Below are 21731 nucleotides of genomic sequence, written 5' to 3'. Positions count from 1 at the left end.
TGAGCTGAACCTCTCAGTAATATTTTTTAAAAGAAGCATTATTATCAGTCCTCAGGAGAGGATTATTAAACACACTGTACACATTCTGGATGGAACATTAGCCAATAAATAGCAAATGTACAAGCTTGTAGATTGGCAGTTTTTTGGCAAAGAGTGTAGACAGAAGAACACGCTCCGAGTACAGAGACAACTCAGGTCCAGTTTATTGAGTCTAGAGGGTTGAAGTGGTTTAAGGCTAAAGGTGATTTTAAGGCTATTATTACAGCTGCTAGGTGATAGCGCTTCCCTTGCATTGGCATGTGTATGATGGAGCTGTAGAGCTAGGCGAAGATCTTGGTGATGAACTCGAGGAAACGTTTGGCGTACTGCTCTGGGTGGACCGTAGAGATCTCTGCTCCAGCCTGATGGGAGGAGAACACAGAACACAGAACACAGAGGAGGAGCAATGGATTGAATTCAACCCAGAAACAGCGGAGTCTCAGGTTTTACACACATTGAGTCATCATTCATTCTGCCACCTTCACTGTGGTGTGTGAAGTGCCATAGCGTGACAGAAGCAGCGTTGCCAGAGTTTGTGAGAGAAACGAGCAACCGGGTCTATGAAAACAAGGCCAAAAGAAGCAACTATAGGCTACATGAGCACTTTAAACCTAAAATAGACATTGTCTATTTGAAAATAGTCGATCTACAAGCTCACAACGTGTCACATCGCGACGCGTTGTGAGCTTTTAGATCTGCTATTTTCCAAACAAATCTTGCAAAAAAATATATTTTTCTAAACATTTCCCTGCGCACAAAATATTTTCAGATGGGAGTCCGCCGCCAAATACATATTAATTTGGGGTTCTCTGACATGAAAAGGTTTGAGAGCCACTGGTTTAAACAACATTTTGAAGCAAGCTTAAATAAGCAACTATGCTTTAGAAACCAGCCCCAAAAAAAACACAACCCACAGCTACCAATATTTACTTGCGACTTTACAGGAAAACAAGCCCAAAGCTTATAAGCAGACTTGGCAACTCCTGACCAAAGCACAACAGGAAACAGGATGGAGAACCGAGATCATATCGTTGCTCTCAGTTGGAAACCTTCTATCAAAGATGGTTAATTTATGAAGATAGACCATCCCAATTTTATAGCCACTAGAGGAGAAATGGTACAAAAGGAACTAACGGCAAGCATGGGTGAAGATGTCTCATTACGTCAGGTCTCATCCGTTATCTCACTATATCAATAATGTCATGCATTACGGCTTGTTTAAAAAGGACTCACTCCATGTTTGACGGTCTTGGCGGCGTGAGCAGCTTTCTTCTTGGTGTCGTATTGTGTCAGCACATCAATGAGACCCATGAAGTACACCTCCCTCTGGGGCGCTCCTACAGGGTTCACGGTTCAAAGGTTGTGTTTTTATTGTTACATCTTGTGTACATACACTCTCAAAGTTACGGGGGTCCGTGGCCGTAGTTAATGCATACCAAACTGGGGGATCCTTGAAATAAAAAAGTTTAAGAACCGTCTGCAATTAGTTCAGAATGCGGCAGCTAGGCTCATCACTGGTACCAGCTGTTTGAGCACATAACACCTGTTTTAACTACACTTCACTGGCTGCCAGTCTCCTTAAGGATTGACTTTAAGATTTTACTGCTAACTTTTAAAGCTCTTCATGGTCTAGCTCCTAGCTATCTATGTGAAATGCTAAAACCCCTACATATGTGCCAGCGCGTACCCTTAGATCATCTGGTCGGGGTCTACTGGAGAGTCATAAGTCTAGGTTGGTGACCAAAGGAGATCGGGCCTCAGGTTAACCACATCATTAACGAGTTCTAAATCCCTCTTAAAAACCAGCCCGTTCACTTCCTTGTCCACGTCTCTCATCAGGACCCACCTACGTCGCTCTGGATGGCGTACACGTCAACGTAGGGGTCAAACTCCCCGGGGCCCATGGGCTTGAAGGAGTTCATGTAGCCGGCGATGCCTTCAGGGGAGGAGCCATAGGAGGAGGCCAGAGGAGGAGCAGGGGGAGGAGGAGGAGGTGACAGGTCGTTCATCTCCACCTCCTCCTCTTCCTCATGGGAGGAGGAGCCCACCTCCTCCTCCTCGTCCTCCTCCTCCTCCTCGTCTTCAGCCCGTTCTACATCATGAATCCCCAGCAGCAGACTGTAGTCCATGATCCTCATACGAACCAGGAACTGAAATACATACAATATTACACACACACAAATACATGGATTAACCCTTTAAGACTGGGAACGCATCTGTGTCATTTTTTGATTTATTTGGCTGTTCAAAAATAGCAGATATACAAGCTCATAGCGCGGATGAGCTTGTAGATCTGCTATTTATATATTTTATCGTGAAAATTCGTGAAAATATTTTAATATATATATTTTTAAAGCGAACATTTTTAACTCAAATCTTTGCTTCTGGGGATTTTACAAATGTCTTCTGCATCCTAACAGTTTTTTTCTTTTTTTATGTTTGTTTTTTCTTATGTTGCTATAATCAGTGTCTCAAACATTTTCATGTCAAGGACCCCCAAAATGATACGTATTTGGCCGCGGACCCCCATCTCAAAATATTTTGTTCCAGGGACCCCCCAGAAGAAAAGATTTGAGTAAAAAAATGTTGCTTAAAAAAATGTATACATTCAAAGATTTGCACACATTTTCACGATTTTTCAAAAAATAGCAGATCTAGCTTGATCTTCTGTTTTTTGAATAGCCAAAGAAATCTAAAATGACACAGATGCTTTACCGATCTTAAAATCTCACAACTGAAAACATGTTGTATGGCCAAGTCCTGTGATTTGTGCAACATTATGAAAGGAGCCCCCACCACTAGCGCTGTTTCCTATAAAGAATTAACACAATCTGCTGTTCTACACAGATTGAGGCTTTTATATGAAATATCCAAGACCATTAAGATTTTATGGAAGATGCTTCTGAACATAATTGCTAGTTTGACCATTTAAAATGCTGATCTACAAGCTCTCAATGCGTCGCAGACGCATTTGAAGATTTTTCAAAAATGTTCAAAAATAGCAGATGTACAGTAGGCCTACAAGACAAGTAAAACAAACCCTAAACCTAAAACAGCCTCTTGCAAAGTGAGAACAAGCTAAATGTTCACACTTTATATAATTGTCGTCATCGTGTTATGCTGGTGAGGGCATTTGGTTCTCACAAAGACATGCACGCACGCACGCACGTACGCACGCACGCACGCACGCACGCACGCACGCATGCACACACACGCGCACTCGCACACGCACGCACGCACGCACGCACGCACGCACGCACGCACGCACGCACGCACGCACGCACGCACGCACGCACGCACACACGCACACACACACACACACGTCCTCACCTCTACGTCTCTGTTGAGCTTCTCCATTAGTTTTGCTCTCTCCTCTTCATTTACATAAATCTTTTGCATATTATTCCTGAAGTCGACATCTTTGTACGTGGGCAGCTCTTTCCCCTGGAAATACAGGATGAAGGGCAACAATGTTACAGACGCAAATAAACCATTAACACACAAATTATTTGTTATTATGTCCAATATCGTATGGTCAAATCCTCCCAGGGTAATTTTGTCTCAAATATTTAAACACTGCAAGATAATATAACACAATGGGTTCAAGTATCTTATCTTATCTTATCTTATCTTATCTTATCTTATCTTATCTTATCTTATCTTATCTTATCTTATCTTATCTTATCTTGTATCAATGAATATAATAGTGCACAGCCGTATGGGCTCAGTCTTAGAGGCTGTGTCCCTCTTTGTTAGAACAATACACGGGGGCAAATAAAATACATATTTACAATATACTATCTACAATATCGATACAAAGGTTCTACAAAACCAAACAAAAGTACATAGGTATATCATTAAAAAAAAGTCACAAAAAACAAACACATCTCAGAAACCGCAATGCCTAGTATCTACTCAGTTTCCTATATAGAAGCAGCTTCTAGTGCTACTGAACCTATAAGGATGACTTAAAGGTGACATATGAGACTTAAAGGTGACATATGAGACTTAAAGGTGACATAATGAGCCTATGGACTTTAGGTACTGTAAGACCATCTGATATGAATCAGGTATTACTCATTCCGTTTCCGAACATAGATTCTCGCAGTCACTAGCCCAGGCCTCTGGCATTTAGGCTACACAAATAGGTAGAAATGCAAATGAATTTCAGTCTGATCTCACCTTCTCTTTAAAACTTGCTGCACGAGACACCAAGGACCCCTGTGAAAAGACAATGTTACTTTGTAACTTAAAGCTGCAATGCATAACTATATTAAAGGAGAATTCCGGACAAATTAAGTGTTATCTTTGATGTCTCGTTACTCAGCTACCGACGTAAAAAGTGGCGTTCTTTTTTTCCATAGATTCCCCTGTCGTAATTTTTTAAACCCCCTCCGTTGTCATAATGGGAGCGCGTGGGTTAGGGAAATTCGTCTATTATAACCGATGCAAAGTTATTTTTTTCTCTACTACTATTCATTGTAGAGTCTCATGATAGTCAAACATGCGCTGAAACTTCCTGCGAGGCTACCGTTAATGGCGAACGATTTAACACTGGTTGCTTGTTTCCAGAACCTGGCAACACAAGTTGCCAGGTTCTGGAAAGAAACAAGCATCCAGTGTTAAATCGGGAATCTATGGAAAAAAAGAACACCACTTTTTACGTCGGTAGGTGAGTAACGAGACATCAAAGATAACACTTAATTTGTCCGGAATTCTCCTTTAATTAATAAGACATTTAGACCCTGGTGGTGTCTGGTAGGGCCACTACTGGCTGACGAGGTATTGCATGAAGCACAAACTGGAATATCTCCCCTGCCGCCCAAATTGGCTTTTATTCAATCTTAGCCTCACGACGCGACACGTTGAGAGCTTGAAGACCAGCTATTTTCACAATTTTCTTTTTCATTTTCGAAACAAATCTGAAAATAAAGCTACTATTCTTTGAAGGAAAGGTTAAAAAACTGGGTATTTATTAATACAAATACATTAAAACGAGTCAGCGACCCAATGTGTGTCGCTACCCGCCGTTTGGTTAACAATACCATGTCAGTACTCAGTCAGGTGGAAATCTCATTATGTCCAAAACTTTACTTTTCAGGATTCAAATTCAGAAATAGCAAAAGCAGCAGATCTACAAGCTCAAAACGCGTCGCTTCGCGCCGCATTTCGAGCTTGTAGATCTGCTACTTTTGATACTTTTGTGTGACGCTGTAGTATGATCAAGTAGGGCAGGGGTCTTCAACGTTTTCAGGCCAAGGACCCCCTAGCTGAGAGAGAGATGAAGCAGGGACCCCCCTCTATATTGTTTAAAATTGTGTTGCAGATTAAACTGTTTTAGTTTTTACTTGGTCTGCTGTTTTTTTCCCTCTACACCTACACCTCTTTAGCCAAAAATAGCCGATGGCCCTCCTGTAGTAACTCTGAGGACCCCCTAGGGGTCCCGGACCCCCTGTTGAAGACCCCTGAAGTAGGGCGTTGATTTACAAAACAAACACAAGAAGTTAGAATAATGGAGACAGCAACGACATCAGATTGAATGAGCAGACACAGACAGGAGAGTGGGCGGCGGCTTGCTGTACCTTGAGGTCATACTTCCTGTGGACATGCAGTCTGTGGCTGAACATGTTCCTCATCACCAGCAGGTAGGTGTCCTCGCTCTCCACGGTCACCCTGTACATGGCCAAGAACTGAGGGAGCAGCGTGCTGCCGTGACACGTCACAATGTGCTGCAAGACACAAGCCATGACACGTCACCATAGATGTAGAAACCTAGATACCTCAATGGCCGCTGCAGTTCATTGGAGCGACCTGTATCGTGGCCGCCATATTAGGGGGGGGGGGGGGGGGGCACGCTTCCTGACTCCTGGCCAATCACGGCGCGTCTTTTCCGGGACTTGTCTGAATCTAGTTGTATAAAAAAAATATCCTGTTGTATTTTTATACAACTAGATTCTGCCAAGTCTCGGAAAAGACGCGCTGTGATTGACCAGGAGTCAAGAGGCGTGCCCCCTCTAATAGGGCGGCCGCGATACAGTCGTCCCAGAGTCGGAGGAGGCGACTGGCTGTGACACGTCACAATGTGCTGCAAAACACAAGAACAGATACACAAGGCTGGATTAATTTTTGAGGCCCCCCCTGCGTTTTTTTTCTCCTTTTATTTCGGGTTTTTGTTACTTTAATTCGGTTAATTCGGTAGGGTTACTTTACAATTTGATCATAAAAAAACAAAAGCATTCCTTCTCTTTTGTTACCCATATGAACCCTATAGCGTCCATATCCTGGGATAATTGTGACGCGCCGTTGTAGATCAAAGATATTTACTGTAGAGTGCAGGACATTAGCCATTCTGCAGGCTCACAACACGTTGTTGCATTGTGAGTTGTAGATCAGCTATTTTTGCCAGAGATTTGGTGTTTGGAGGAAAAAAGTAGTAGTCGTAGTATAGACTCCGGGGGGGACTCCGGTGTCACCTTTGTCTTCATGGACACAGCCACGACTATAGAAGAGGTAACTCCCCACCCTGGCCTTTACACCTGGCCTGCACAATATCTATCCCACTGATAACTGTGATGCCCAATTAGATGGGCCGGTCCAACATCAAGGGGGGCCGCCATGTGAGCAAGCTGTTCCTGTAGGCCGGCCCTGGCCTGGCGGCCCCATAAGTGGGCCGGTCCATCTGGAATCTGGATGCTGCCAGGATGGCCAGATGGCCAGTCTGTCTGTCTGTCTGTCTGAGCCTGCAAACAGAAACCCTGCACCGTGGAGGAGCAGCGCCCTCACACTGACCAGGACTGTTCTCTGGATCACTGGTTCTCAACATGTGGGTCAGGACCCCCGGGGGGGTCCCCACATGATTTTTTTGGGGTCCTCAGATGACAGAAGTGACAATTTAACCCTTTTTAACCCATTGAGACCTGAAGCCGATTCTACATGTCTCCTAAATCCCAACAGTTTTCTGAAAAACGTATGTTTCTATATCAGTGGTGCTCAATCTTTTTCATGTCAAGGACCCCCAAAATTATATGTATTTGGCCGCAGACCCCCATCAAAATATTTTGTTCCAGAGACCCCCAGAAGCAAAGATATGAGTTAAAAATGTTCGCTTGAAAAATATATAAATTCAAAGATTTGCACACATTTTCACGATTTTTTCAAAAATAGCAGATCTACAAGCTCATAGCGCGGCACTTGGTGCCGCGCTATGAGCTTGTATATCTGCTATTTTTGAATAGCCCAAAGTGTAAAATAATGCTTTTTAGCTCAAATCAAAAAATGACACATTTCCAGGTCTTAATGGGTTAAATGTAAAAAAAAAAGAGAAAATACTATTACTGCATCAAAAGTAATGAACAAACTATACTATAAAAACTGGTCAAACATTGGCCAAATTGTCAAATAAGAAGAAAGAGGCAAAAAAAATCAAAATAGCTGATCTACAAGCTCACAACGCCTCACATTGCGGGGTGTTGTGAGCTTGTAGATCGACTATTTTCACAATATTTATCTGTTGAACCGAGTCAAACAAAATGTAATGCCTCAACTCCTACAACGCCAAGTGCTTGTCAGGGTGGGGGGGCCCCCCAGTTCTAATATGATTATTTTTGGGGGCCACGGCCTGAAAAGGTTGAGAACCATACTGCTCTGGATGTTACTGGGAGATGCCTTTTTGGCTGCAGGGTGATGATTTGCAAATGAATGACTCTGAAACACCTGAAGCCACTTCCTCCCGGGTGCTTCTGTGTTTATTCCTCCTAACGACAACACCTCGTGTTTAGGGCAGTGGTGCAGAATCTGTGGTGGAGAATTAGAGTTCTGCTGCCAAGGATTTCACTCGTTGGGTAGCCTTGAAAGTTTGTGTAGGTAAAAAAAGAAAAGAAAACTATCCTTGTTTTCCCTCCTACTGTGTCTCTTAGGAGTAGCCATGGTGCTAAGGGTGAGTTCAGGAGAGCGTTTGGAGTGTTCAGGGTCACAGCCAGGGCAATTTTTCAGGAGCGCACTCAGAAATAAACGAGAGTTCCTCAAAACAGGATCTTGCTGTTCATTGGGTGATAATACCTTGAACTGATAGAGCCTAGCGCCTTTCAGAACCCCAAGGATGCTTTGCAATACAACAAAATAAACAAACTATTTGCCAAAAGCCTGAGTGAACAAGTGTCTCTTCAGTGCAGACTCGAAAAATACCAATGTTGGGTGAGTCAGCTGGACAGGCATGTTTTACGAAGGTGACCATCTAGTGAGACGTGACATTTTACTTGACGCTTAATTGTCGCGCAAATAATTGCCATTAACGATTTAATTGTGTTTCTGTCGACTCGTTGAAACTTTGGAACATTATGAATAGACATTTACATTTCTGTTTGGCTTTTAGGCTTCGTAAACTAAAGTTTGGAAAGTTAGGAAGGTTTACGTAGAGTTATAATGTATCAGAGTGCAATACACCTCCTAAACGATAGGGTCGCGTAGTTGAAAGCATTATGAAGAAAATATACTGAGAAAATGGCCACCGATCGGATTAAAATGCTTTTTATTGAACAATATGTAATATACGGGTACTTCCGTACATAATTGTAACATCCGTGGCCATGGGGTAAGAACTTTGTATTTGAAATCTGAACCTTTATGTAGATGTACGGACCAAACAGGGAGAAAGTGCAAACACTATTTTGAAGATCATCCATGACTGTCATATAATATATGACAGTCATGTACAGTATCAGGGCTATTCTCTACCGTACACTTATTTTTGTGAGGTAAACATGGCTCCAAACAAGCATTACTAGGTAGCCTACAGTCCAGTTCTACTTCCTGACCATATGCTGCTTAAGGCAGTGGTTCTCAACGTGGGGGGTTCGGGGACCACCAGGGGGTCCTTGAGGGGGTTCCAGAGAATATAGAGCTATTTAACACTTACTGTATTTGAACCAAAGAAAATCACTTCACTACTTTTAAGTAAAGAAATCTGAGTACTTCTTCCACCAGTTTTTTTCCCCATTTTTTTAAACATTTTGGCTGTCCTTTGTGAAGTTGCCAACAAAGGCCTAAATATTCAGTGTCTCATCTCTGCTTTTCCCCGGAGGGCTGCAGTTCTCTCACAGAGCGTTAAACCCAGACTTTCAATGTCAGAGCTGCTGTCTGCATTTTATGGCTCGTATTGTCAGAAGAGTTTCTTTTTTTGTTTAAAAAGTCAGCCTCATCTTTCTCTGCTTTGATCTTGACAAGGCGTTGCTATGACGACCAAGGCTATCCAATCAAAAGCAACCCTTCCCTTTTAGTTTTTTTTTTACTCTGTTGTTTTGTTTTACTTTGAAGTAAATGACAAAATGGAACTAAGCAGACACAGCTCTGAGATTTTTTCTACTGAGATGTCACTGACTAAAACCAACAAACCAAATACAGATACTGTTATTATTAACGCAACGAGTCAATAAGATACCTTTATTGAAGAAATAAAAACTAAATAAAGACATCTACATCTTCAGTCAAAATCAACAATGTAATACAACAGAATTAGAACTGTTGAATCCTACTATACAGTAAATGCAGGAAATCTCTGTGTGTGTGTGTGTGTGTGTGTGTGTGTGTGTGTGTGTGTGTGTGTGTGTGTGTGTGTGTGTGTGTGTGTGTGTGTGTGTGTGTGTGTGTGTGTGTGTGTGTGTGTGTGTGTGTGTGTGTGTGTGTGTGTGTGTGTGTTTGTGCGTGTGCGTGTGCATGTGAGTTTGACCGTCCTTCACGCAGCCTTTCTCGAGAACCATGATCCGACCGACAAAGCCGGTGTCCCAACGGCCGCCGGTCTAATATGCTCAATTAACCACTTAAACAATATTTATTTTTTTAAATGTGTCATACGGCAGTTTCACGCAAGAATAGCCGATCTGTTGGGCGTGTTCTCTCCTCCGCGTCATCAGTGCCCATACCCTATGGGGTTTGGAGAAAGGGACTTTCTGTGTGAAGTTTGCATGTTCTCCCCGTACACTCCCCCCTGTCAGGTGATAAGAAGCGGTCTGCTCACTCCTCGTGCATTGAAGGAAGCATGAGCTCAGTTCGGGGCTCTCCCCAGAGAGTAGCGCCCAGGATTACAGCTTACTGAGCTTAGGCATTGGCACTCGGTGAAAAATGGGTTACAAAATCGTGGGCTAAAATGTTTCAATGTGGGAAGATATTGTACATGTATTTGAGTCTGACCTTATTGGGACAGAATGTAAATGTTTTGACCTCTGTACCTCGTGGTACTGGGACAGGACCCTACTTTGTGGTCCTTCTGGCCGATCTACATGCACAGTCACGGCTTTTTTCTGTTCTGGCCCCACAGTGGTGGAATGAACTCCCCACTGATATCAGGACAGCAGAGTCACTGCCCATCTTTCGCCGCAGGCTGAAAACCCATCTCTTCAGGAAACACTATCCTTCCTCTTTGCCTTGCCTACTTGTTGTTAACTAGTTGTACAAGCTCTTGTTTTATTGTTTTATTGGATCTTGTTTATTTGATACACTTATTTGTTTTAGCTCTTGCTCATTTGATTTTTCTATTTGTCTCATCTGTTTAAGAAAGGTAGCTGATATATTGCACAGTCATTTACCTTAGCGCTAGTATCTTAGTTGCTTGTTTTAGAAGAGAATGCACTTCAGACTTCTGGTGATTAGTAGTTTTCTTGCCTACCTATGTTGAATGCACTTATTGGTAAGTCGCTTTGGATAAAAGCGTCTACTAAATGACTGTAATGTAATGTAATGTAAATGTTTTGACCTCTGACCTCGTGGTACTGGGACAGGATGTGGTGCATCTCCTCCACCTCCTCACTGGAGATGTCCTTCACCACCAGGGTGTGGTCACATGACGTCAGCAGATCCTCATCCCCGTCTTTCACCGGAGGACTGCGGGTCAGAGACACCTGTTTATAGGAGGGGTGATAACAGATAATACAACTAAATGCATTATTAAAAACATTATCAATGATTTAATAAAAAGTTATCGATTCATAATCTATCCCTAGTATTTTAGGCATCTCATTATTACACAATACACACATACTAAACTTACGAACAATCATGTTACCTTGTGTATATAACATTCTACGCTGCCTGTAGATGTCAGTGATTCCCAAACGGTGGTGCACAACCGCCCTCTAGGGGCTGCGTGACCTGAAAAGGTTAGTGGTGGTGCTATGGTGTTATTTTATGCCAATATATGGCAAGTGTGCAGAATATATGCTGCATATATGCCATATTCAGGTTCATATAAATTATGTGCATATTTGTGGATATATAGGGAATATATGTCTCATATATAGCTATGTCCACATATATGCCACATATATGGATAAATATATTTGTACATGTAGAGACATAATTATGCAGGTGGCCAATTTTTTATATGTCACATATATGATAAACATATATGTTGCATATATAAAAAATATATGCTAGGTCGGGAGGTAACGGGGTGCACAGTCCAAAATGTTTTGGAACCGCTGATAGGTCATTTGTTACATAATAAGTACTTGACCTCATCACAGACCTTAAGGGCAGTACCAGACAGAAAAAAACACAGGAAATTACAGTTTACTGTCTTCCCTACTTCTTATAATCATGATGCTACTCTTCTTTGCATTGTAAATGATGAGTCTGAGCCACTTTGAGAGCAGACCATCAGTAACTATATGTGGACAGAGGATCATCCGCGTACATCAGGCGGTTGATGATTTATTTTCATATCAAACTGGGGCTCCTTGAAGTTCTAAATGTTCACAATCACTGACAGAGAACACTATTGTATGAGAGGATGCTACGTGATTCATGGAGGCATCACACACAGTGTGTGTGTGTGTGTGTGTGTGTGTGTGTGTGTGTGTGTGTGTGTGTGTGTGTGTGTGTGTGTGTGTGTGTGTGTGTGTGCGTGTGCGTGTGCGTGTGCGTGTGAGTGCGCGTGTGTGCGTGTGCGTGTGTGCTAGATAAACAAATGTTCTCAAAGCACAGCAGATGACTGGGCTCCATTGGCCACCTGGCACATGCAAATTATTATACAAAGAAATGCAAATTCAAAGGGGACACAGCGTTCCCCTCAGTGTTCAATTAACTCTGAGAGTGTAAAACGTTGGTTCTCAAAGTGGGGTCTGGGGACCCCCAGGAGTCCTTGTAGGGGAGTGGTACCAGGGGTCCCCAACAAAATTAAACAACATGGAATAAATATGATCGACGAGCATCGCAAATTTTAATTTTTTTGTATAATTTTGTATTAAAGATTAATATGTTTTGTTGCTGTCCGTTTTCCTTGTTCATTTGATATTAACACTTAATACTGATATTATGGAACCGAGCAACTGAAAAAAATAAACAAGAATTAAATTTAAAAAATGATTAAATCTATAGATATCATACCTGATAATCTTGGTCTTCTATTCCAAAACGTTCTCTCAGGTTTCTGAACACTTGTGGACAGTACTCTTTGAACTTGAATTGTCCTGGAAGGTTCTCCCTGTAAGGAATAATGCAAAATGACATTAACTAAAATAATAAGAATAAAAAGCTTGGTTTATTGGTCAAGAGAAAAGAAGAGAAAAGGAGAGGAGGGAATTGAAAGAAATATAAAAAAGTATATTATCATAATACAATGTCATATCGTATACTGTGTAGTCAGTAATACTTGCTACCAGGCCTGGAATTTTATCATGTTTGGGCTAAGCTCTCTTGGCCTTTGGTGTTGTACTTTTTTTTAAGGCACAAAGGCACAAAATTAAATATATTAATCAAAAGTTCAAACACACTAAGCCCTGGATCAGAGTCACAGACTGATCTGAAGACAGGGATGTTGAGGTGGGAGTTAAGAATTCACAATTTCAACAAGAGACACTGGTGTTTAAAGCAGTATAGTTTTCAAACTTTTTCGTGCCCAAGGACCCCTAAAATTATATGTATTTGGCCGCGGAACCCCATCTGAGAAGGTTTTGTGCCAAGGACCCCCAGAAGAGAAGATTTGTGTTAAAAAATGAAAAAAATATTCAACATTTTCCAATTAAAAACAAAAAATGTTGACACACTTTGAGAACCACTGGTTAAAAGTGCGGCGCAATCGGCTATGGCAATGTGGGCGGGGCATCAAGGCCGCTGTGGCCTCAGGTCATTTAACTCCTTTTAAGGGCAGGCGTCCATGAAATACCTGCCCTGCTTAACCTAAATAAATAACAGCACCATGGTGTACAGAGAACCTGTTTAGAGGTTCTCTACTGGTTCTTCAGATTACTTTAGGCACCTCTAATGGTTCTATATATACGTATAGCACCATTTGACAGAGGTACTGTAAAGCACCACAAGAGGTTCCCCCGTGATAACGAGCCAAAAGAACCACTCTCAGTGCTGTTTTTGCACCATTTCTGTGTTCAGTACCACTACTACTACTCGGGGTAATATAAGTGTGTTTCTACCTTGAAAGAATATGCACTGCATCCAATCCAAACACGTCAAGCTGTCACACGTTCACTACCCAATAAAATCCCAAATGAACACTCAGGATTTTACTGTGATCGAGACAGCGTGAATTCAATCAAGGTTGAACTTGAAAAGAAAGTAACTCATATCATTTTAAGTCTGTTATTATTTCTCCCCGGTAACTACATAAAATAGTACATTAAGAATTTATAGCAACGTGATTTTTTGTCTTTATTATTTTGTTTCTGTTTCCGATACAGTTAAATATACGGGGGTAAATTATGACTGTGATTACAGCACTTTGTGCCCTCTGTTTATACTGTATACCAGAGTCTTACATTGTGTTTATGAGTGTTATACTGTATACCAGAGTCTTACATTCCTCAATGGATTAAGGGATTTGGCTGAAATCCCCTTTAACCTCAGTGACGTTGCTGTACATTCTGACTATTATACTCCACACCAACAAACACTATGGTCCCCATACACCATGCATACTTAAATATGTTAATAAGAGTACTACGACGTTAATACATGTCTGTCAAAGTAGACATGCCATTCAGGCTATACTTAGTTTATTTGAGAAGTGTTGCCACAACAATCAAACTTTTTGTTCTTGATGAATTGAATACATACTGTAGGACCACAATGGAAACAAGCCCATAGAGCTGTTTGTGTTATCCTTTTAGCATCATTGAATAATCGTACCACTGTACTATTTGGCAAACTGTTAATAAAGTATTCAATCAATCAATGAAATGGTAAAACATATTGTTGATCTGTGGTTACATTTCTTGTTCTTTTTTACAGCATGGCTAGGAGGCTAGCCATCTACAGTATAAGAGGGTCAGTCTGTGTGTGTGTGTATGTGTGTGTTTGTTTGTTTGTTTGTGTGTCTGTGTGTCAGGAGCTAATCTCACAAACCGCTGGACCCATCAAATCAGCACCAACTTTCCAAAACGGTAACTTTTCAGGATTCAAATTCAAAAGCATCAAAGTAGCAGATCTACAAGCTCAAAACGTGTCGCTTGGCGTCGCGTTTCAAGCTTGTATATCTGCTACTTTTGATGCTTTTGTGTGACGCAAAAAAAATATATGGAGAGGTTTCTGCCCGACAGCAACGATATTTGTATGTATTGATCTTTTCAAACTACTTTTGTTTTACTTTCACCTAGTTGCTGCCACTATTATGGTGTTCATTTCTGTTATTGCTGAAGTTCAGCCTAAATGTGACCGTGTTGATTCCCCAAAGATTGTGTGACAGTGACGGACGGTACAACGTGATGAAGGAGGATGGGACAATGTGGCAAACAGTGTAATCAGATTACTTTGTTGAAGAGGTGGTGGCTGACTTTACAGTGTAATCAGATTACTTGTTGAAGAGGTGGTGGCTGACTTTGATCTTGCTGTTGGCTTTGAAGTCGTCTGGAAGCAGCATGACGGGGACAGGCAGCTGGCTCAGGTCATTGATCTGCACGTCACGGACAGTATGGAGGCAACACATTGTAACAATGTATCCATGATGTCCACATGAAGGAGAGCATACAAGGACACACATATTAAAGGTATAGTTAAAGGTTACATTCACAAAATCATGGCATGTGTCTTCAAGTTACAATAAGCATGTCACTCAGTACTCTAGGCAGGGGTCTTCAACCGAGGACCGAGGACCCCCTAGCTGAGAGAGAGAACCCCAGGGACCCCCACTATATTGGATTGTGTTGCAGATTTCATAGATAGGTTCATAGACTTTATCTGACATACATGATCTTTTCTGTTGGATTTGTGTTAATGTGTATTTTCAGACAGTTAACCTTTTAAATCCTCAATATTTTAGTCATCTTGAGCGCTGGCTTTTTCTTTTTCCCTCTACATCAACTCTCAGAAAATAGCCGATCTACAAGCTCACAACGCCTCGCAGCGCGAGGCGTTGTGAGCTTGTGGATCTGCTATTTTTGGCTAATGTTCCCCATCGCACAAATATTTTCACGGACCCCCTGTAGTTAATCTGAGGACCCCCTGTAGTTACTCTGAGGACCCCCTGTAGTTACTCTGAGAATTAGACAGCAAAATACTTTGCCTCCTTTTTGGGGCATCCCAAGTTGTTGAAACCCTCTACCAACCAGTTTGAGGCTGCCAAATATAAAAACAAATAGTCTGCACCTATAGCCCAGCTCTGAGATGGTATGTAGGAGTGGTTGGTATTAAATGACTGTGGTCATAAAGGCTTCCTCTAGGGTAAGGTCAAAGGTGCAGGCTATCTCTAATGCAGACACTTCTGGACTCTTCATCAACCACAACACAGACTATAGGCCCTAGGGGACAAGGCATTGACTCACGTTAATTCAATGTGAAAGTTCAATCTAATGAAATTGGGGCGATGCCCATTTTGTTATGAATTTGACGTTATCTTCCCCAAATGTCTATGTCAGGAACACACACACACACACACACACACACACACACACACACACACACACACACACACACACACACACACACACACACACACACACACACACACACACACACACACACACACACACACACACACACACAGTTGCCTATAGTTACCTACCGAATGATTGACGCCCCACATGAGCACGCTCAGGACAGGATCACTCGCTCGAAGAACTTTGACCTTCTGCTGCACAAAGTGTTTCTTCTTCATGGTCTTCCTCTTGGGTGTCAGGATGCTCTGAGGAGGATGGGAGGAGCCACTGGGAGAAGCCATCGTCACACTACCGGTTTGACTGACCCGATTCTTTCTAAAATAAATAAATAAATGCAATTAAAGGTGAAGTAAAATGAGTGGTAGCCTAAATATTGCTCTGATCATCTTTAGAAGGCATTTGTTGAATCGGCCTCAGGTCTTAAAAGTCCAGTGCAATGACATTTTCGGTAATTTTAATTTGAAGTTTCAGTCTGAAATGGCCTCGCAACCAATCCGAAGGTTCCATCCCTTCACGCTATGGCACAGTAGAACCTCAGTCACGTGGTGCACAGTGTTACTGTTTGTAGCCTGCAGGAGCAGGCTGGTCAAGGGAGATGTTTGTTACCAGGTTGCTTATTTCTAACCTATAATGTTTTCACGTACATGTTTTGGTGTGCTGATTAAGTTTTAAATGAGTAATACACTCTCTGGACGTCATCTTGAATGAGATTCAAAACGGAGTAGTTCTGAAATTCATCAGTCAGCTGTGTTTGGAGGAACGTGCTGCTATGGGAATCACACAGGTGAATGAAATCAAGATTCCTTTATATTCATGAAGTGTATCTATGTCATCACGCAGCACGTTTTCGTTCACAGGATTGTCTTTTTAGGGACTTTTGATACAAAAATACAACCAAATGTTTTGCTTTTTGTTTTTTGGGGCATCTATTGTTATGTATGCCCATATGATGACCACAGATATGCTCTAAAGTGGTGAAAAACGTATGTATCATTTCACTAGACCTTTAATGGGTTAAAATAAGTGATAGCTCTATAGTCTGATCATCTAATCATCCCTATAGGGTGTCTGTTAGATCAGCAACAGGAGGTCTCCTTGTGTCTCTAGCTCTTTAGTGAACAGTAAATGCATCTGGAGGTCAGGATCGTCATTTCTGGTAGAGATCAGGAGAGAGGACTCATACAGGATAAACAAGTGCAATGGGAAGTGATGACACAAAGAAATGAGCAGACAGCATTGAAACGGGAACACAATAAGCTGAAGTGGAAGAAATTGGCAACCCAATGAAAATAATTATTTTCTGTTTATTAAAAAGCTGGAGAGACAGGACTTTGGTATAACCTTTAGTCACTAGAAGCTGTCCCTGTGCTGTGAAATAATATTTATTTAGCAGTCATTTCTGATATAGTTGTATAGCAGTGGTGGAAAAAGTACTCAGACGTTTTTACAACAATATAGAAATACTCTAGTACAAGTAAAAGTCCTGCACTGCGATCCATTGTGAGCTTGCAGATCAACAATTTTCAAACAGGGATATAGCTGAAGTAAAAAATGTATAGCTTAATTTGTTAATGTATGTTTTGTAATAATAATCTCAATCTGCAAAGTAGCTATAACTGAAGTTGTCAATGTCAAATAAGTAATGAGTAAAAAGTAATGATATTTGCCTGTGGAGGAGTGGAGAAGTATTGAAAGTAAAGTAAAAAAAGAACACCTCAGAAGTGTTAGGCTAAAAGTACTTAAGTAAATGGTCTCTGTTGCGTGGAAACTTTTGTCCAAAACTGTTACTTTTCAGGATTCAAATTCAAAAGTAGCAAAAGTAGCAGATCTACAAGCTCAAAACGCATCCAGCTTGTAGATCTGCTACTTTTGATGCATTTGTGTGATGCTGTAGAGGACCATAGAGTAGAGGACCTACCTGCTGCATGTGGTCCTGTGATGAGGTTGTGATGTTGTTGTGTCCTCTTAAAGCATGTGATGTGACTCTCCTGGTTGGATCAAACAGTCTATAATGTCTCTCTCCTCCAAACTAAATCAGTTCTGTTCTGTTTTTCTCCCTTTATCCTTTTTCTTTTCTGTTTTTCATTCTAATCCTTTAGGCTAATCTTTTACTAATTAGTAGTAGGACCAGTAGAGCTCTCTCTCTCTCTCTCTCTCTCTCTCTCTCTCTCTCTCTCTCTCTCTCTCTCTCACTCTCTCTCTCTCTCTCTCTCTCTCTCTCTCTCTCTCTCTCTCTCTCCCTCTCCACCTCTCTCTCTCTCTCTCTCTCTCTCTCTCTCTCTCTCTCTCTCTCTCTCTCTCTCTCTCCCTCCCTCCCTCTCCACCTCTCTCTCTCTCTCTCCCTCTCTCTCTCTCTCTCTCTCTCTCTCTCTCTCTCTCTCTCCACCTATCTCTCTCTCTCTCTCTCTCTCTCTCTCTCTCTCTCTCTCTCTCTCTCTCTCTCTCTCTTTCTGCGTATGTGCACGCGTGCGTGCGTGCGTGCGTGAGAGAGAGAGAGAGAGAGAGAGAGAGAGAGAGAGAGAGAGAGAGAGAGAGAGAGAGAGAGAGAGAGAGAGAGAAAGAGATATTTGCATTATTTATCATATCAAGGGTAATGTATTATTTTGTTGTTATTATTACATTGTTATTACAACATCAAGCACCAGGTCAGGTGGTTATACAGTAATCTGTAGCTACTCAGCCAGATTAAGTACTGTAGGCTACAGGCTATTTCAGCAATATTCCTCAAATACCTGTGGATTCTAATGATTGTATAGGCTACTTAAGGCTCAATAGGTCTCTATGGTAATATGCAAATGTTAACGCCACAAGCCAAATCCCTATTTATGAGCCAGTTGAATAATTGCCAGTTGAGTAATTGGGTAATATAATTGCACAATTTCATAGAGGTTGTCATGTCATTTAAGCAATTGGTTCTCAAAGTAGGGTCCTTAGGGGGTACCAGGGGGTCCCCAGCTAAATTTGTTAATATAGCGTCACAATAATTTTAACCACATTTTATACTTTGGCTATTAAAACATAGCATATGTTGTGCTTGTAGATCTGCTATTTTTGGAAAATCTTGAAAATGTGTGCAAATCTTTGAATATGTATGTATATATTTTTTTTAATCGAACATTTTTAACTCAAATCTTTGCTTCTGGAGAGTCCTGGCACAAAATATTTTTCAGATGGGGATCCGCAGCCAAATACATATACATTTTGGATGTCCTTGACATAAGAAAGTTTGAGAACTATTGATTTAGGCTGTCACATCATTATAGGCCTAATCTGATCTGAATGCTCCCACTTTTCTCACCTTGAATTGAATTATTCCATCATTGAAAGTTTTTCTGTGCAGTCAGATTTTTGTGAGATAAACATGATGCTCCAAACAAGCATTACAGGTTCAGTCCTGATCTAATTCCTGGTCATATGGTGCTTGAGGCAGTGCATGGTTCTCAAAGTGGGGGTCCGGGGACCACCAGGGGTCCTTGAGGGGGTTCCAGGGGGTCCCCAGAAGAATGAGTTAATAGCATGCATTTAAATGAGTTAAACCACTATTTGAAAATAATAGCCAATATACAATGTGTTGACACACGGCATTGAGAGCTTGTAGATCTGCTATTTTAAAAACATCGTGAAAGATTTGGACAAATTTTGAATATATTTTAAATCTGGCTTAAGGAGCAGGGGACACACTTACTTGCATCATGCTATTTTTGGCAAACAAATGAGGTTTCATACGATTACAATCCCTGAGTTATTCAGGATATATTTTATTTTATTGTCCCTTAGTGTTCAGTCACATGTTCCAGATCAGTCAATTTAAAAAAATAAGGATTCATGCTATAGGCCTGTGCAACACAACCTGCCTAAGATGAAATACAGTACAAATAATATAATTAGGGATGCACCGACGTATCGGCCACATATTTGTCGGTCAGTATCGGTATCTGCAAATAAAGTTGACATTCACCGATGGCAGTATAGCCGATATTTTTCTGTTGTTGATAAGCATCAATTTTGCGCGGGCTACACGATTCTGAACAGTTATTTCTGATAATGAATATTTATTTGTTGCTCTGGCACAAATTGGGGAAATAATAACATCAAATACTAAAACAAATATCAGTATCGCTATTGGCTAAATTGTTATTGTAAACATCGGTATCGGACAATTATTTCCATATCGGTGCATCCCTAATAGTAATGTAACATTGTTTCAGGATGGCTCTGACAAACAAGTAACATAAATAATAATAACATAAATAACGTATTACATTCAGAGGAACCAATACAATGGTAATAAAATATGAATAGCCTACAACAGCATATAATAATGTTAAGTTAAAGTTACAAAAATGTAGTCAAGATATACACTGCAAAACACAAGATCAGCAGGAGGTTTCTTTTAACTAGAAGCAAAATCTTGGTTTCTTGGATTCTAAAAATACTCTATTAGGCACTTGTTTTATTAATAAACAAAAATACAAAGAAACCAATCTGACTGGGTCCTGAAGTTTGAAATAAGGCAAAGTGTGAGATGTCATTGTAGCTACAATGTTGACCCAGGATACAATAAGAATACCTGTAAATAAACAGTTTACTGTGTATTTTCCACATGTCCAGGTGCATAAATTAGTTATGTTTTATGTCCAGTAGGGGGCGTATGGACACCACTTAATTATACATTTGAAGAAAAGTGTCCAGCACTTATAAAGTTATAACAATGCCATGTCAGGGGTCTTCAACGTTTTTCAGGCGAAGGGGCCCCTTAGCTGAGAGAGAGAGATGAAGCAGGGACCCCCACTACATACTGTATACAATTGTGCTGCAGATTAAACACTTTCATAGATTTCATAGATAGCTTCATAGACTTTGTTTCATAGACACTATCATCAGTGTCAATTAATGGTTTTGGCTTGTTTCAGACATTTAACCACTTAAACCCTCAATACTTGTAGTAAACTTGACCTTTGGCCCTGCACTTGGTCTGCTCCTTTTCCCCTTCTACACCAAAGAACTTTGCCGAAAATAGCCGATCTACAAGCTTGTAGATCAGCTATTTTTGGCTAATGTTCCCCTCAGAATAGGGATACTAGGGTTCAAGTGGTTAATGTAAAAACACACAAAAAAAATCTCACTAAGATTTGCAGTATCTCTGAGGGCCCCCTACAGGGGGGTCCCGGGCCCCTGTTGAAGACCCCTGCTCTATAAGTTGCCCCTTTTGTCGTGATGATGCTCCAGTTTGAACTCTTCTCTGCATTCCATTCCATTCTTCTCCACACACCAGCATCTCCCTGACCGCTGCCTGCTGCCTCTTGATGTCCGACACTGTGGAATGCAACATCATATTTAGAAAAGGCAAGAAAGTGATGAAACGCAGAGCAAGTGTGACTGATGCCAGCAATCCTACATGCCTATGTGTGTGTACACACACACACACACACACATGCACGCATGCACGCACACGCGCACACACGCGCACACACACACACACACACACATGCACACACACACGCACGTACGTACGCACGCACGCACACACGCACGCATGCACGCACGCACAGCCCAAGAGAGGAGAGAGAGAGAGAAAATAATAGTGGAAGGAAAGCAAGATCGCAAGAGAGAGATGCACACATGATCCTGTATTATAATGAGTTATTTAGTATTAAAGGGATAGTTCACCTTCAAAAAGACTTTTTTCCCACCCCATGGAGACTTGAATTCATGGATATTTGGTGGTTCCGGTAGGAGACACAAAGGAGACTCTTTGTGTCTCCTACCGGAACCCACTGCTCGTCATCAAATTAATATCCATGAATTCAAGTC

General features: G+C 41.3%; 1 protein-coding gene across 1 annotated transcript; it reads right to left on the bottom strand.

The window, feature by feature from the left end:
• Nucleotides 1-149: 149 nt before the first annotated feature.
• Nucleotides 150-17920, bottom strand: LOC308082348 (phosphatidylinositol 5-phosphate 4-kinase type-2 gamma-like). The gene is made up of 11 exons (XM_080424067.1): nucleotides 17836-17920; nucleotides 16043-16232; nucleotides 14838-14935; nucleotides 12418-12514; nucleotides 10794-10931; nucleotides 5622-5768; nucleotides 4222-4260; nucleotides 3370-3483; nucleotides 1886-2189; nucleotides 1273-1376; nucleotides 150-401 (listed from the first exon to the last, which is right to left on the bottom strand). Exons 2-11 carry the CDS (start codon nucleotides 16196-16198, stop codon nucleotides 321-323), a joined length of 1278 nt encoding a protein of 425 aa, XP_080280193.1. The 5' UTR covers nucleotides 16199-16232; nucleotides 17836-17920; the 3' UTR covers nucleotides 150-320.
• Between the last annotated feature and the right edge of the window lie 3811 nt (nucleotides 17921-21731).

The sequence above is a fragment of the Gymnoscopelus braueri genome, assembly GCF_963280865.1.
Source record: "Gymnoscopelus braueri genome assembly, chromosome: 3".
Taxonomy (NCBI): domain Eukaryota; kingdom Metazoa; phylum Chordata; class Actinopteri; order Myctophiformes; family Myctophidae; genus Gymnoscopelus; species Gymnoscopelus braueri.
The sequence above is the reverse complement of the archived record's forward strand: the minus strand, read 5'-3'. Positions and strand labels throughout refer to the sequence as shown.

Excerpts from the sequence above, each read along its gene's own strand:
- LOC308082348 (XM_080424067.1), bottom strand. The coding sequence starts at position 16,198 with ATGGCTTCTCCCAGTGGCTCCTCCCATCCTCCTCAGAGCATCCTGACA. Across the intron at positions 10,932-12,417 it reads TAGAAGACCAAGATTATCAG|GTGTCTCTGACCCGCAGTCC; the intron begins GTATGATATCTA and ends TCCTATAAACAG. Across the intron at positions 1,377-1,885 it reads CGCCATCCAGAGCGACGTAG|GAGCGCCCCAGAGGGAGGTG; the intron begins GTGGGTCCTGAT and ends TGAACCCTGTAG.